The 16,333-nt window shown below is 38.6% G+C and overlaps 1 protein-coding gene across 2 annotated transcripts in view; it reads right to left on the bottom strand.

Moving 5' to 3' along the window:
* The window catches only part of LOC121955465 (serine/threonine-protein kinase D3-like), a 48,269-nt gene that overhangs the window by 7,742 nt on the left and 24,194 nt on the right, over nucleotides 1-16,333 (bottom strand). For both annotated transcript variants that reach the window (XM_042503438.1, XM_042503439.1), the window contains exons 4-11: nucleotides 14,568-14,699; nucleotides 11,727-11,884; nucleotides 7,799-7,988; nucleotides 7,220-7,297; nucleotides 6,892-7,057; nucleotides 5,768-5,891; nucleotides 5,093-5,170; nucleotides 2,231-2,507 (exon numbers count right to left, since the gene is read on the bottom strand). In XM_042503438.1, the coding sequence (XP_042359372.1) occupies nucleotides 2,231-2,507; nucleotides 5,093-5,170; nucleotides 5,768-5,891; nucleotides 6,892-7,057; nucleotides 7,220-7,297; nucleotides 7,799-7,988; nucleotides 11,727-11,884; nucleotides 14,568-14,699 (1,203 nt within the window). The remainder of the gene's footprint in view (nucleotides 1-2,230; nucleotides 2,508-5,092; nucleotides 5,171-5,767; nucleotides 5,892-6,891; nucleotides 7,058-7,219; nucleotides 7,298-7,798; nucleotides 7,989-11,726; nucleotides 11,885-14,567; nucleotides 14,700-16,333) is intronic.

Here is a 16,333-nt window from a genome sequence, read left to right as displayed (position 1 = left end):
TGTGTGTGTAGATGGTGGGGTTGTATAACAGTTGTCTCCTAAAACAATATTTGGATGCTCATCACAGACAAAGCCATTAAAACATGAAAACATATCAGACTCTAATCTGATCTAAAAGAAATTGCTCATTACTGGGTCAAAGGGGAAAGGCATGCTGTAAAATTGCACAATTTCTCGTAAGCTCACTGTGGAGGGCTTTCTAGTAAATAAACAAAATATTTTTTTTATTTTTTTATCTCAACAGTGTCTCCTTTGTAGCACTGACAACTCATGAAGTGCTTCAGGGATAATTTTTTGGGATCATCTTAGATCTTATCAACGTAAAACTTCCCTAAGGACACATCGTAGTGCCAGAATGGCATGTAAAGAAGATACTTTCTGTTTTTCTTTTTGTCAACAAATCCCAGCAAATATCAAGACCAAATATGCAGCTGAAACAGTCCTCAACAAATGGGCTATTTCCTTCCATTTGAGGAATGTTTGCTAATAACTACAATGATCAGCTGTTTTTTAAGAAATTACTAGTCCTACAAGATTTTAATTATTTGCGCCCACAGTGGGAACCAATGGGCTCGGGGCTGAGAGCCACAGACAGAATAGGAAAGTCTAAATGCATTTTTCTTTAAAAATATTTCTTTGAAAACAGATAAATGAAAAAAAACTACGCAGGAAGACACTGTGATAAACAGCTATACCAGTTTGTAATCATGTTAATAGTTAAAGCTCCCTTCATTCAAACTGTTTTTTTTCTGTTATGTCCCCTAAACTGTCTGACCTTGACTATATTGACTGTATCTGTGCAAATGCAAACTTGGGAGAAATAATTTCACTCTCCTCTACTGAAGGCAGCGATGTCTGTGCACGTCACTAAAATCTCAGATTCAAACATCTGCCGGGGGCAGGCTAGGTTCAGTATGTCACTCATTCACTCATCACTGCCTCATACAAGAGACAGATATCGATGGGAGAGTTAAACACAACACCAGCAAAGATGCCTGACACCTCCACTTACAGCAGACTTGTCGGTACAGACAGCACAGTTAGCATTAGCATAGTGAAAGTTTTGACATCAAACATGGTAAAATGTTCCATTTTTGGATGTAAACCAGAAACCGGAGCTTCCTTTTACCAGCTACCAAAAACCCCATCATGGCAGACATTACAACCATTAAGACTGTGTCAGCCACTGCCAGTTAGCCTACAAGCTAACAAGCCAACAAACAACATAAATGAAAAAAAAAAGCCAACTACATTTACCATTGTAATGCATCTGCTAGTCACTGATTTTGGTGCAAAACAGACTCCTTATCTTAGTCTGACTGAGGCTCAAACATCTATGACTAAATCTCTGTGATTTTTAATGATAACGCCATCTTGATGCGTACTGCGCTTTCACCAGAAAACCCAGAGCGAACAGCGGTGGTGGAAGTGGAAAGCGAAAGTGAAAACTACCACAAGCTGCATTAGTGGGCAGCATTATTTTTTTTCTTTGCCCATGTTACAAGGTTAGAGCAGCCACACTGACAGCGTGAGCGGTGATGCTCAGCTGCAGCACGTCGAGACAAAACCGAGGCTTGCTGATTTTTTTTTTTTCGTGTGACTCTTGCTGTTTTCCGCAAAAACACAAAGTAAAAATGTGATTATATTGAACATATGCCACCATATACCATGAGGAAATACAATTGTATCTGTCTTACTTAATCTTTCCCTTTCAAAACAAAAGTCCTCGAACAACGTTTCTGTTGACAGAATCTCCTCTGTTGTTGCCACAAGGCATTTTACTGCGAAACATTTGCAGGACTGTGTTGTTGACGATGCAGGAGCTTGCACGGCTTCATAACTGAGTGGAGTATGTGCGCCGCAGCAACAAATGCTGCTAGTGTGAACACACACTGCTCACACACAATGCGGCCTGGGCGTAACCTCCGTGGCACCTGATGCTCACATGTGCAAAACAGACTCCCCAGAATGAAGTCAATAGAAAGATGGGGGTCCATATTTTTGATGGTATTTAAAGTCACACCTTCGGGATTTCTAAGTAACCTGGTTTAACGTATAACAGCCCGTGTGCAGTCACCACAAAAGAAACCTTCTATTGTTGATTTCTATATTTAAAAAAAAAGAAGAAAGATTAAAGATATAAAAATTGAGCCTTAGTTATATTGTTATCTTAACGTATTTTTATACCAAGAAGAACATTACGTTGGACTTCTCTCTGACTGTTACTCACTGTGGTCCTTCCCCTGGCCGGGCCCGGTGCCGACGCTGGCCTTGGGTGTGACGGGCATCATCGCCTGTCGGATGGCCTTCTCCCAGCTCTGACCAACCTCCCGCCCCACGCCGGACGCTGCCAGGACTGGGTTGTGGTGCAGGCCGCCAATGTCTTCCCCGACATAGTACACCATGCTGGCAGTGATCACCTCAAAGCAGTGAGGGTTGCTGCCCGGGGGCAGGCTCCCGAAGTCCTGGGCCAGCTCAACCTGAAGGATCTCTGACAGCGGGATCTCCTGTAGTTTGTTAGGGAAAAAAAAAAGAAAATTTGGATTTCTGTCCTCATCATAGGTCTCATTTGAGCCCCGTAAAAGATCGAAGCAATCCACTGTTGGACGCACCTCCTCTCAGCTCTGAAACTCAAACCTCTGCACTTGTAAAACATCTTTACTCTTCACATTCCGGTAAATTCTACTCATCAGAACCATCTGAAGAATCATTTCAGCAAATAAGAAGCATCCGCAGGGTCTTAAAATGATCCAAAGGACAGAGTTTCAGCTAGTTGCTCCCTCCATCCTGACACCTCTCCTTCCACTGCTGAACTGTGAGACACCCTTTGAGTTTCAGTGTTTGAAACTTCCCTTCCTTCCTTTTCTGGCAGAGTGCAGAAAAAAAGACCCTCCACCCCTCCAAAAAGTCTAAACCCTGCCAGATCAAACATATAAAAGAGAATGATCGGCCCAGTGGTGTCTTCGTGCCCCTCAGTGTCATCTCAACGTTTTGTGTTTTGCCAAGTTAACCTCCCCCTCCTCCTCACCCCTAACCACAAACTCTGATCAACATCTATTCATCCTGCCGCTTTGATTAAAAGGCAGGACGTGCCTCGGTGGCTTTGGGCACGAGACAGCATGGCGATGAGCCAGAGAATCGGCAGGGGACCGACTGCAGGGCCCAAAAATCACCACAAGTCCCCCGCCCCTCTGCCTCACCACGCTCTCGCTTTCTCTTCAAAGGACGGTCTCTGCTGTGCTTTGTGGTGAAGGTCAACAGGTCGCTGGCAGACAGGAGATGAAAGGAGGTGGAGCAGGAGAGAGGGATGTGATGGAGAGTAAAAAGAGCTGCAGCTGAAGTGACTTGAAGTCACACATAATCATTCTATATTTTAAGGAAACAAATTTTCCTTCTAGGAACTCCAAAAACTCCAAGTTTCTGGGTTGAACCTGTATTCTCATGTTAACTTCCTGAGCTCACATCAAATCATGGCAACAGAAAATTGGGGTTTCTAAACGGTTGGCAGGTGTCCATTAAAACTGTATTGCAGGCCTCAAACATTATATTTCTGCTCAAAAAATAAATAAATAAATAAGCGCTCAAGGTGTAAAAAAAGTTGATTAATAGATTAGTCAATAGACAGAAAATAGTTTCAGTTGTTTTCTGGTTACAATTTCTCAAATGTTTGTTTTAAACAGAGTCGCGAGAAATCTAGCTTTGCATCCTATTGCAAAATTTTTTTGGACTCCCCCTGATCCACAGGAACAGTTAGTGTGCTGGTCCAGTCCAGTTATAATACACTGCCAGTTTAGGAAAACACTCTGCAGATACTACTAAGAGGAGGGCTGATGTGACACTTTACATACTACATCCATTTCTTATTAAAGGTCCCTTTATGGAGGATTTAGGGGAACATATCGGCAGAAATTCAATACAATGAAATAAGTATTTTTTCTTTAGTGTTTAATCACCTGAAATTAAGAATCACTGTGCTTTTGTTACATTAGAATGAGCCATTTATTTCTACATAGGGAGCGGGTCTTTATCCATCTAGATTACCATGTTGCACTGCCATATTTCTACAGTAGTCCAAAACGGACAAACCAAACACTGACTCCAGATAATGTAAGTCAAGTCAAGTCTTTGCGTCAAACACCGTAGTTGATGCTTTTATGTGAAACTGTTTCATTCAGTGTTTTAACCAGTTTAAATCACCTGGTGTGTTTGTTTTGGCGAGGAAGAGACGGATAATTTCACTCCTGGTAAAAAACTGAAAAACAAACCCTGAAGAAATTCTAACAGGGAGAAGTCTCAGCTGGTTGCAATCTGCAATCCTCAGAGCTAAATTCCACAAAATCCACCAAAATCTCACACACAGGGCCTTGAATTTCAGGAGGCCGAGCAAGCACCGATAGCATATAGCCACTGGCTGTGAGCACAGCTATGAAGCTGTGGATGTGGTTAATGGGACTATGGCTGCATTTGTGATTGGATCTATGATGCTTTGGATATGGCAAATAATGACCTAAATTTTTAGCTTAAAAGTTCATGCTTGACCTTTGAAACAAACTCACCACAAGACCAATTCAGTTGCTTCAAATGCTGCTCTGTCCTTCTGATAAATTAAATAACTAAATAAATAAAATGTCAGCTGTGGAAACAAGAGAAGTCATATCTTCTTCTTTCAATGCTGCAGATCAAAACTTAGAAGTATCAAACAATAAACTGAGGCAGCTTAAAGTATTTTTCTTCTGTTGGTATCACTGTGTTCAATCCTTATGTTTTTTTTTAAAATATGTTGTGATGGAAATGCCAAGAAAAAAAAGGTTTACCTGTCACCACATGAATCAACTATATCATATGTGGTATGTGGTTAAGACGTTAGAGTAACTTTAAACTTTTACATTTTTTCTATGTTTTTCTTACTTTAAGGTTACAAGGTGCCGTGATGTGAATAATCACCACGAATAATCTGGTGAATAATTAGACTGTGATGTGTGTTAATGTCTCATGACTCTTATGAACCCGACTCCCTCCAGTATTCTCTACACGTCGCTGCTTTGTTTGGCAGAGCGGCTGAAACCAGATCTCAGCTGACTGGGTCTCCTACCTTGTAATACTTGGCTCCACTTTCATTCTGAAACAGAGTCAGACTCTTGCAGTCCAGCCTCCAGTAATGTCTCTTCCTCTGGAAAATGAAAAAAGGGCATAAGTATAAAAACTCATACATTTAAGAGTGTTTTATTACAATATACACATGTATAATGGATTTCAGCCATGGAAATAGGAAGCTCTTTTTTCACATCACTTAAATTTTTAAGGTACTTGAGTATTTAATTTTATGCCACTTCTATGCAACAACATTTTAGAAGAAAATATTGTACTGTTCCTTGCACTACATTTATTTGATGGTTTTACTTACTAATGAAAATTTTACAAATAAAACATGATTTGTTTATGAAACATGCATTATTTCAGATTAAAGTTAAAAGTAGCTCCACCTCAACCAACAGCAACATGATGAGACCACTCACAAATCAATGCATCAATAATCATTATTAACTAATAAACCTAATAAATAATAATTACTTTTACTTTAGAAACGTTAAGGTCATAATCCTTAAGATTTCTGAGAAAACTTCTTAGGGGATGTCTTCTGTTTTTTACTTTTTCTTTTTTTTTCCTGCAATTCAGTATATTTACATTCACTGAACGGCTCTGTATAGTAGTTTGATGGTTAGTGGCGGAGTCTGCCATTCTCGTCCTGTTCTGTGTGTCCTCTCACCAGGTTGTCGTGGCTGGTGTAGTGGACCATCCAGCCCTCTTTCACCACCGTGGAGCTTTTCCTCTTGGTGTGTTTGATGGACTGAACCACTCGCATCAGAGGGATGTTACTGCTGGTGCACGGGCTACATGTGAAACAAATAAACACAAAGATACGAAACAAATGATTACAGATGCGAGCAACGTTCTGACTTAAATGGAAAAGAAGTCAATTTCATTCAGCTTCTTTACACAAACTATCAACATGAAAACTGCCTACAACTAAGAGTTAACTGTGAGTCAAAGAAGTCTAAGTAAAAACTGCCTTATTATGTTCATGATAAACAAATTCTGTTTAGTAAAGTCACCTCAATGAGGTTTTAAAATGAGATGGGCGTTTGACATTTTACAGTGAATTTAACGGAAAACAAACAATTTAAATACCCAGTAATCTGCCTTGTTGTGTTGAAAAAAAGTTTTAAAAGGTCTATGAGTAATGATACAAACAATATCTAATGAAGTAACTGGGTTTAAAGCCAGATTGTAACTTTTACTTATTAGCAAACTGTAACAACTGTTTAGCATGTAGCTAAAATGATGAGAAAAGAGGAGTCATAAAGTTACCGAAAAATGGCCAAGGTCAGCCGCCAAAAGCTTCTGGTCATAAAAGCAGTAAAAACCCTCATTGTATAAAGTTCAGTTAAAGTGGATTTTAATGAATTAAACTTTTATTTGTAGTAAAAGGAGTGTGCTATTTTTTATTTTTTTAAATCTCAAATTGTAAATAGCAATGTTAGGTTAAATAGTTTCAATTTAATGATTTAAGACTTTAAACAATATTTTTTCGACTTGAGAAAATATCTCTAACTCTGAGAAAACATTTTTTTTTTTCTTGATAAATCCTTCTTCAAACCTTGACTTGTACAAATACTGGATTAAAAGGCTGAAGGAATTTATATAAGTATATTAAAATATATACACTTCAGGCTGAAGCTGGCATTGCCATCTAAAAACTCTCAGTTTCCACTTTTCAGCCTGTATCTATACGCGTAATGCAGAACTGACATGCAGATAATGTGCACAAGTCTGGCCTGGCGGCCTGAGGATCACGTGAAATCCAGAGTTTCAGTTCTGCAGCAGCATCACCTGATGGCTCTGAGAGTCTCGTCATCCTTCTCGCTGTCCGTGCAGGGACCCTCGCTGAAGAAGAGCTTGTCGTCCTGCTCGTCCATGCTGTGACCTCCGTCGCTGTTGGTGTCACAGTTATCCACCTCCATTGTTGCCTCAGAGTCCAGACTGGGACTGGCTGGTTCTGCAGAGACACAAAGTCAAGAGTCTGTGTACAAGACTTTAAAGATTTTATAAAAACTTTTCTCAAGATTTCATTTAGCTGCAGTTGAATAGCCGCTGGGCAAAATGCATTGAAGTGAACAGAAAAATTCTTTTAAATGCTCCAGAAATAATACATACTCACCTCCATTAAAGTCCACCTCACCGAGGCAGTCTCGAGGTACTTTGGCCGCACATCTTTTGTGGCAGTTAAATTTACAATCTAAGATGGACAAAGTAAGTAAAATTATGAAGAAAAAAAAAATCAAACATTCATCTAGTTTAGAGAAAGACACAGCCAACTTATTTTGTCAGTGTTAATCATCTTGTGACAACTGTATCAAACCAGTGGATACAAAAATGTTTATACAGGTTCCTGCATATTTTTATGGACAAAATATCAAAACTTTTCCATGACTTGTTATGGACCCAAAATATTTTTTTTCTTGCACCACTTGCCCAACATTTATACATATAAGATCCGAACTATATTCAAACATAATTTCAGCATCCCAAATGATGTGCTTAAGGACCATCGGAAATTCAAAATCCAACAATAATTTCTGTTTTCACAGTTTCTGTCAGCAGTACATGGTGTCATCTTTTTTTTCCGTTTTCTACAAATATTGCCAACATTTTGGTAGAAAACATGCCTTCCAGACCCATGGACCTTTTTAAATAATTTACTGAACAAATGATTAGGTTATTTCTCTTGTGTCGTCACCTTTGCACTGCATGCCCTGGCGGAAGAGGCCCTTCAGCAGACGTTTGCAGAACTGGCAGATGGTGGGACGAGTGTATGTGTGGACGGAGAAGGTGTGAGGGACTTTGACCCGACCCAGGACCATCTTCTCCATCCAGATGGGACGTCCGCTCAGCAGGGAGTTACGCTTCCCAGCACCCAGGAGGGGGCGCTACTCCGACCAGGAGGGTAGGAGAGGAGAAAAAGAAGGAGGGCGAGTTAATTTGATTTGTCTTCAGAAGTTCAAACAGAGGACAAACTCATTTTAAATATGTGATTACAGTTATAGCCCAACCAATACTGTCCTGTCAGGCATGATACTAATACCAATATTCACACAAATGTATCTCTACAGTACCTCAAGTATATTTACTGCAATTTATTACCCCTTATTAGACAATATATCTGCTCACACTGATAGCAAAGCAATACGCGAATACTGACTCGATTTACCTGACATGTATTAATTATCCTAAGATGCAAGTTAATTTCCAAGTACGATTAAAAAGTAAAGGCAACAATTCTAATAAAATGAATCAATAAATATTGAACATCCATTATCCAAAACTCTAAAAAAAAGAGAGTCTTGAGTTAACTTTGGTCCACAAAGGATGTGAATTACCAACTATTAAGATTCAGTCAATTGAGGGCATTAAAAAAAACCCACTATTGGTATGTTTGGATTAACGATTAACAAAACTTAAAATATACATGGTTTCTGAAGGGTTTACCAAATCCAATTTAAGACATTTTTTAAATCACTTAAAGTGGAATTTAATATATGTTTTCACAATAAAGCCTAAAATGACTTATTAAATACATTAATTTATTCATATTTATGTCACATTTTTGTTTACACCTCCCATCTGTATGTAAAAAATAATTCCCAGTTATATAATTACTCAGTTCATGTGACCTGTGAATTCAGTATTTTTTAAGACTTTACAAGATCTGCAGATTCATCAATAGTTTTTTTTTTTTTTTTTTTTTTTTTAACCACGCAAAAATCTCTCCAAAGTTTCTCTTCCCACTTAACCTGTAAAGCTCTTGAATAGAAATGGCGGGAACAATCAGGGTTCAGGAGGTTCAGCTGAGACATCACATTTGGAGAACTGTTCCGTCGTTGTGAAAAGTAGAGCACAGATGAAATCTTTTCTATCCATTAGAACAATGGCCGTCCTTGTGCGACGTGCAGCTTATGGGCCTACAGCTTGGTAAGAGCAGGAAGCACGTCACACAATGGGCCTGAATTAGTACAGAACAGTTAATCCACCTTCTGATTTATCACGTTTTTGCAAACTTTGTGACGTCTAATCAAAGTCAGAATTTTCTATCAAGAGCTTTCAGCATGAGATGCATAATAGTATGTTTTATTATAGAGGACAAATATTGATCACAGTATCAACTAAACCTGAAGAGGCTTTCCAGAGCACTTATGTTGTTTTTGTTTACATACTTGAAATGCCCGAAAAGAACAATGTACTGACTTTGACCTTCTAAACTGCTGCCTGAACACGTGTACATGCTGATTTTCTTAAAACAAACCTACGCTTGCCTTGTGCCAGGAATACAACATTTATTTAAATTCAGATCCAGACATATACTCTTTAACATGAAAAGGACATTACGCCCTGTGTGTGTGTGTGTGTGTGTGTGTGTGTGTGTGTGTGTGTATACCGTGTCTGTAATATTTAAAAAACAATAAGAGAGTGAAAAAAAAGTTTTTCCTTTGGGGACCAATTAAGTACTGAATTTCTTCTTCTGATCAGCTTTTCGGTCAATTTGGGTTTTTTGTTTGTTTGTTTGTTTGTTTTACAAATCTGCATATGCATGAAAAAAAAATGCAGACAAAAAAAGGAACTGAAAAGGTGCTGGATGAAAGACAAGATAATTACATGGTGCAATGTGTCCTTGTTTTTAAAGCAATTCCATACAAAATATGACCAGAACTATCAGAAATGGCTTTTAGGAATCAAAATAAATTGGTTTACACAGCGTGTTCACGTTGTAAACATGTGAATGGCTCGACTGTATTCTTGAGATATGGGTGAACTGACCCTATAAAACATACCTAACATATAAAGTTAACAACCCTAAGAGCAGATATTCAAAAACTACAATACATGAGATGTATTGGTGTGTCAGCAAGAGAGTCTTTTCTCTCTGGGTTCAGAGGGAGTGTGTGTGCGTGTGTGTGGATAACAGTATGATGGAGTTTGGAGTTTGTTTGGTTCAGTTCGTGTGAAGCTCTCACTGCGACTCTATTTGTTCACTGGTTTGAACTTGATGGAAAATCCAGTGGTTTGCCTCCAGCCATCAGTGTGTGTGTGTGTGTCAGGGCTAACTACTAGAAATGCCTCATTGGTTGCACAATGTAGAGCTGTTAGAGTGTAAAGTGTGTGTGTGTATGTGTGTTTTCATTCATGTTTTTCATTATTTTTCAGTCCCTAAACTGACTTTTACTTCAGTAACTGCTCATCAGCATGCACCTGTCTTTGCATTAAACTACCAAACGTGTTTAGGTTTGCCTATCCAGCCTATCCCAGCATGCAACTGGGCGATCGGCAGGGTACATTCTGACACACATATATACACAAGGCAACCATTCACGCTCGCACAATCACACCTAAGGGCAAATGTAGAGTTTCCAGTTCAGCCGCCCTGCACATGTTTGAGCTGTGGGAGGAAACCGGAGCACCCAGAGGAAACCCAGACAACAGGAAAACATGCAGAGTGCATACGGAAAAGCAGCGCTGCAAAGTCACCAGGTACACTTTCTCAACTACGGTACTTAAGTACAAGTCAAAGCCCCTTGAACTTTTAATTTTTGCAACTTTGTACTTGTACACCACGACATCTCAGATGTAGATATTGTACTTTTTACTCCACAACATTTATCTGACAGCTTTAGTTACTTCGCAAATTAGGATATTAAAATGCATAGTTTTCCTATAGCATACGATACATTGTTACACAGAAAATTAAGCCACCTGGCAATTAGAGGTGGAATGTAACTAAGTACATGTACTCAAGTATTATAAGTATCTGACATACTTGTATTGTGCTTGACAATTTCCTTTTTCTGTAACTTTATACATTTCAGAGGGAAATGTTTTACTTCACTATGTTAATTTGACACTTAGAGTTATTAATCCCATGAAAAAAAACATATGAGATGTTTATATTATACGATGCAGTACTATTGTACTAATCTGTTTAGTACTATGCAAAATATCGAAAATTTGCTCCAAATTGACAGACCATAACCTTATAATACTCTTGCGTATATTTGTTAGTGATGTAAACATAATAATAATATAATCTATATAATTCTTTGAAAGGAGCAATTCTGCCTACTGAGTATTTATACTTTTAAAACTTTAAGAACATTTTGCTTATAACACTTCTGTACTTTTATTTAGAAAATATTTTGAATTCAGTACTTTTACTATTAAAAGAGTATTTTTTAGACCAAATGGTATTTCCACTTTTACTTAAGTATCTAAATGCTTCTTCCACCACTGAAAGCAGTATATGAAATTAGCACAATTAGCTCTACCTCTGCTACAAGATTAAATGCATCAATAATAACCTAACGGCACAACATTAAAAAATGTAACACTGACAATAGTGTTACAGACTGTAACATCTAAAAGACAAAAATAAAATACTGTCTTAAATACATGAATTTATCTGTCATGTATTTCTGATGTTAAAAGCAGTTTTAATAATCATGTAATAAATCATTTAATGCCCTCCCAGAAAGCAGTACACGCTCCTCTGTAGGTCTAGAATATGTCTTTCAGGCTAACTACATACAATTTGGACAAACTGTAAATCTGATGTGTGTGCTGGCTGCATCACACTGACGGATGTGAAAGACTTGAGGTGATAGAGGAAGTAAACCCACCTCCTCCTGTGGTGTAGGGGTGAACTCAGTGGACGGTGGACGAGCAACGGACATGACGGCACCCGGCAGCGAGACGTTGGACAGCCGTCTCTTCCTGACCCCGCTGCAGTTGTTTGGAATCTTGAACGCACACCGTTTGTGGTAGTTCAGTCCACATCCTGAGGAGGAGAGAAACATGTTTACTGTTATGTTGTTGTTATTTAATCCTTCTGTTGTTCGGCTTTAGTTTGTGGTTTACTTTTACTTGCGCAGAACCCAAGCTTTGGGTAAATATTAACAAATCAAAAATCTACAGCCATATTTGCAGCTCTGCAAGACTGCATTGCTATTTATCAATCTAGATTGTTTTGGTGTGAGTTGCAGAGTGTTGGAGATATTGGGTGTATAGACGTCTGTCTTCTCTCTAATATAATGGAACCAGATGGCACTGGGCATATGGTGCTCAAATCTCTTAAAAAAAAAAGAAAACTGCAGCAATGTCTCCTTCTACAAATCATGACCCAGTTACTCAAGATAATACACAGACCTTGTAAGAAGTTTCGATGTAGGAACCATTTTCTTTCTACCCAACTACACCTGCCAACTGTTTCACTGTGCAGAGGGAAGCATGTTTCTACTGCTCAGCAGAGGAGGACACCATTGATGTTTATATCTCCTGCTGTCACGAGCATGAGCCTCTCGTCCATGAGTAGATGCTTCCTATCAATCTAGATTGATAAATAGCACTACAGCTTCAAGTAAAAACATGTATTTTTGATTTTCAGGTGAACGGTTCCTTAAAAGCTGCAGGACGCTGCACTTTGGCTGCTCGCAGCCACAAACCGCAACTTCTCATTTTTTTACATTTTGATTTGTGTACTGATTATACAAAGCTGACACTAGTGTGAATCAGAGAGCTCAAGAGGAGTTTTTGGATGTATTTTTGAAGCTTTGGACAGAGTCAGGTTAGCTGTTTTCCCTACTTCAAGCCTTTCAGCTAAGATGAGATCATCCGCTCACAGCTCTGGTTCCACCCATTCAAATGAGATGGTATCATTGTTGTCGGCGACATCCTGGCAGGAAAGTTAATGATTTCCCAAAATGTCAAACTATTCCCCTAATGTTTGTTATTGATCCACTTCTTCTAGCAATTTGGAAATGCCATTCCCATGCACTCTAGTGATGTCTGCCACCCCCCACTGTTGTGGTATAAACTAAAGGCCATGTCCTTCCACCAACCGACCCGCTAGTGAGGAGCTTCAATCTGAAGACATTTCACATGCTGCAACCCCTTAGATCTGCCTTCCAAATCTGCAGGTGAATTGTGTTTTAAAAATGCAGGTACATTAATATTTAAAGAGCTCAGGGTGTGGTTAGTGAGGTTGTTTACCAAATATGGTACTATAAAAATGTGATTTACACCAATGGCAAAAGACTCCTTCTTTCATCAAGGATTTCTTGTCCTTCACTCGCATCAGTCAGAGTGAGTGGGCAGATACTCCTCTTAGTTTGAAGCTTTTTAACAGTTTCAACCTTCAAAAATGTTATATAAGCGGAAGCCGTATTTTCTGTGCTGGCATCAACATCAAATGTCTCTTTTCTCTGCTTGGCATCACTACAGTTAAGACTTGCTTGGAGGTTTATGAGCGCTGAGATCAGGACTTGAAAGCTGTGAAAAATAGTCGCAGGAAGTCACCAACTCATTGAAGACATCCTGCTGTACAGTTTCTGCAGCTTTTAAGCTGGAAACCACTGAAAATGTGTGTGTGTGTCTGTGTGTGTGTGTGTGTGTGTGTGTGTGTGCGTGCGTGTGCGTGTTGGATTAGTGCCTGTGCCTTGATTCGTAGGTGATGACTCGGTCAGTTTGGACGTGGCAGGAATCAAACGGTGAGAAGTCGCTGCACACAGCCTTAGTGACATTAAAACTTGATTAAATGTAATAAAACAATCATGACATCATGCTGAATTAGTCCAAGAAGCTATTTCTCAGCGGAAGGAGGTTAGAACAGTCAAGTTTTATATGTTTAAAGATCATTTTTCAGCTCATACACCCAGCAGCAGTGATATCACCACCACAGTAACACTAGCAGCACAAACCACTTCTTCCCATTAAGTTTAACTGACAGGAAGGTTGTCTGAATTGTTTAAATCATTTGTAACAATGCTAAAATTTACATTGTAATAATTTAGTTTTATCATAAAGCTGTGTCGATGTTTGGCACCACGAAGATGTAAGGTTCATCTTTGCTACTCTGGCCTTAAATCAACACTTACCAAAATATTGGCGCAGAAAATGACATTTTCACTTACTATGGCCAATCAGTGAAAAGCAATAACGTTATACTTGATGCACTGGTTTTTTTAGCAAAGCCATAAAATGTTAATTTACAAATCACATTCAAACCAGGCTTTGTTTGAACTTACAAGACATATAACAGCAGTCTTGTAACACAGCCTTTCTCATATGGCTCACTGCATGTGTGTAGTTAACAACTGTAAAGACCTTATATCATTGTTTATTCAGTATGTTGTGTTTTTTCTGCAGCCTTTAATGAACACCATGAGTACTAGACTTTTGCAGGCTGAACATCATGACTCGTCAGAAGAGATGAGTCCATGAGCAGGTCGGGGGGCTGCAGTTAGTTCAGCGTTGATGGGTTTTATGGATTTGGATGAGACAGAATCACTCTGACGCAAGCACCCATGTTTCTGTAGCTTTTTCTGTGATGATGCTTCTGGTCAGTCCATCATTCTGCATTCATGTGACAGCAGGTGCAGCACAGAACCATCTTAACATGAAACGACCTCTAAAAACAGTAACAGTAAAACCCCAGCACCAGTACCTTGTGACCACATTCTTACCTTCACACTTGAGGCCCTGTCTGACGAGCCCCCACAGCATCTCCCCGCAGTCATCGCAGAAGGCCGGCGCCTTGTAGGAGTGAACGTACAGCGTGTGAGGTCTGATCTGAAAGTCCTCGGCTGTGGCCAGAGCTAAAATAAACAAATACAGAGCAGTCAATCTCCAAGAGACAACTTTGAACATTTCCCATCCTGCAACTGGTTGAGATCTTCTGTCCGTAGCCTGACTTACGCGGCAGTGAAGCTACTGTTCTTGGGAAATCATTTCAACCATTCAAACATTGGGGAAATTCTTTACTGAGAACATCAGGGATATCCTAATCAAGTTTTGTTGCAGCTAAACCATTTAAATGACTTGATCAGCTTAGGTTGTAATTCCAATCCTACAAATTGGCCTGAACTTAATTCAGGTTCCTTAATGCTGTTGAGGCACACTTAGTCTAAAGAAGGCTGATTATAAAATTATGCCTGAAAGGCAACTTTCCTTTCACTCTAAAAATACATTTTATTGTGTCCTGTTATGTTTTGTATCTACTTTTTTTAAACAGTATCCAAGAAATAATGTTAGGGATTTTGACTGCCTCTCTTTTGTCCTCAGCATGAATACAAATATGTATATGTAAAAATGTATACAAGCTCATTTACATCTCAAAGATCGTGTAAGACTGTCGAAAGCTGCTTTCATTTGCTGATTAGCACTCAACACCATTTATTATAGGTTTGTATATTTCATTAGTTTATATTTTTTTTGTTTTAATTTTTTAATTAATTCAGTTTAGTTTAAATAAGTTTCCAAAGTGTTTTTCTTTTTTCTTTTAAGTTTTTATTGTTTAAAGTTGTTTTGTTTTCCGTCAGTTTTTTATTAGCTTCATATGAGTTTTACTTTTTTTTATTACATTATGGAGGTATTTATCTGGGGCAAGTTTTAAGAAGTTGAGAATAGGTATTACAATGGAAATAAAACAGTTTGTGAAGTCTCAAAAAACAGATGCACCAATGTCTCCTTGTACTTGTACATATATTTGACCACACTGACATTAAAAACTAAAGGCATTGACAAGTACACATATCGTGTACTTACAGGTTTTGTAAATACATAATATTTCTTGTTTTGTTTTTTCTGAAGTTAAGTTTTTATCTTTATTTCAGTTAACAAAAATGGGTTTTTTTCACACCTAGTTTTAGCATTTAGTTTTAGTTCTAGATCTATTTTAACCTTGCTAAACACAAAGTACATCTAAGGCTGATGGGAATGTCATTTGTGTTGCAGGTATTCAGTCATAAACCTAAGTATTGGACAAATTAAAAAGTTGACCCGAATGATGGTGCTAGATAAAAAGTCAGAGGACCACGAAAGTTAATACCATTTGTACTGAGGGAACATAAATCTCTGAACCACATTTCCCATCAGTCCATCCAAAAGTCATTGAGATATTTCAGCCTGAACCAAAGTGGTGTCCGACACAGCCATGATAAACTATGTAAGCTTGTTATGTAGCCTGTTGATCCCTCTGTGAAAAAGAGTTGACCTAATGATGTTCGTGTCCTGGTCGATCCTGTTAGCTAGAGACTGATCTGTGCCCTTCCTCTCACAATCTGAGAGCCTGCAAAATTTAAATTTTGCAGGTGTTCAACTTCTTCTGTATCAATGTTTCTAATGTTGCACACTCTAAAATCAGATCGACTGATTAAAACTTTTATTTAGTTTAGTATTTCATAAATAGTATTGTCATTAAAAAATTTCCATACTTTTAGCCCCTGAGAAC

Source organism: Plectropomus leopardus, chromosome 16, assembly GCF_008729295.1.
Source record: "Plectropomus leopardus isolate mb chromosome 16, YSFRI_Pleo_2.0, whole genome shotgun sequence".
Lineage (NCBI taxonomy): Eukaryota > Metazoa > Chordata > Actinopteri > Perciformes > Serranidae > Plectropomus > Plectropomus leopardus.
The sequence above is the reverse complement of the archived record's forward strand: the minus strand, read 5'-3'. Positions and strand labels throughout refer to the sequence as shown.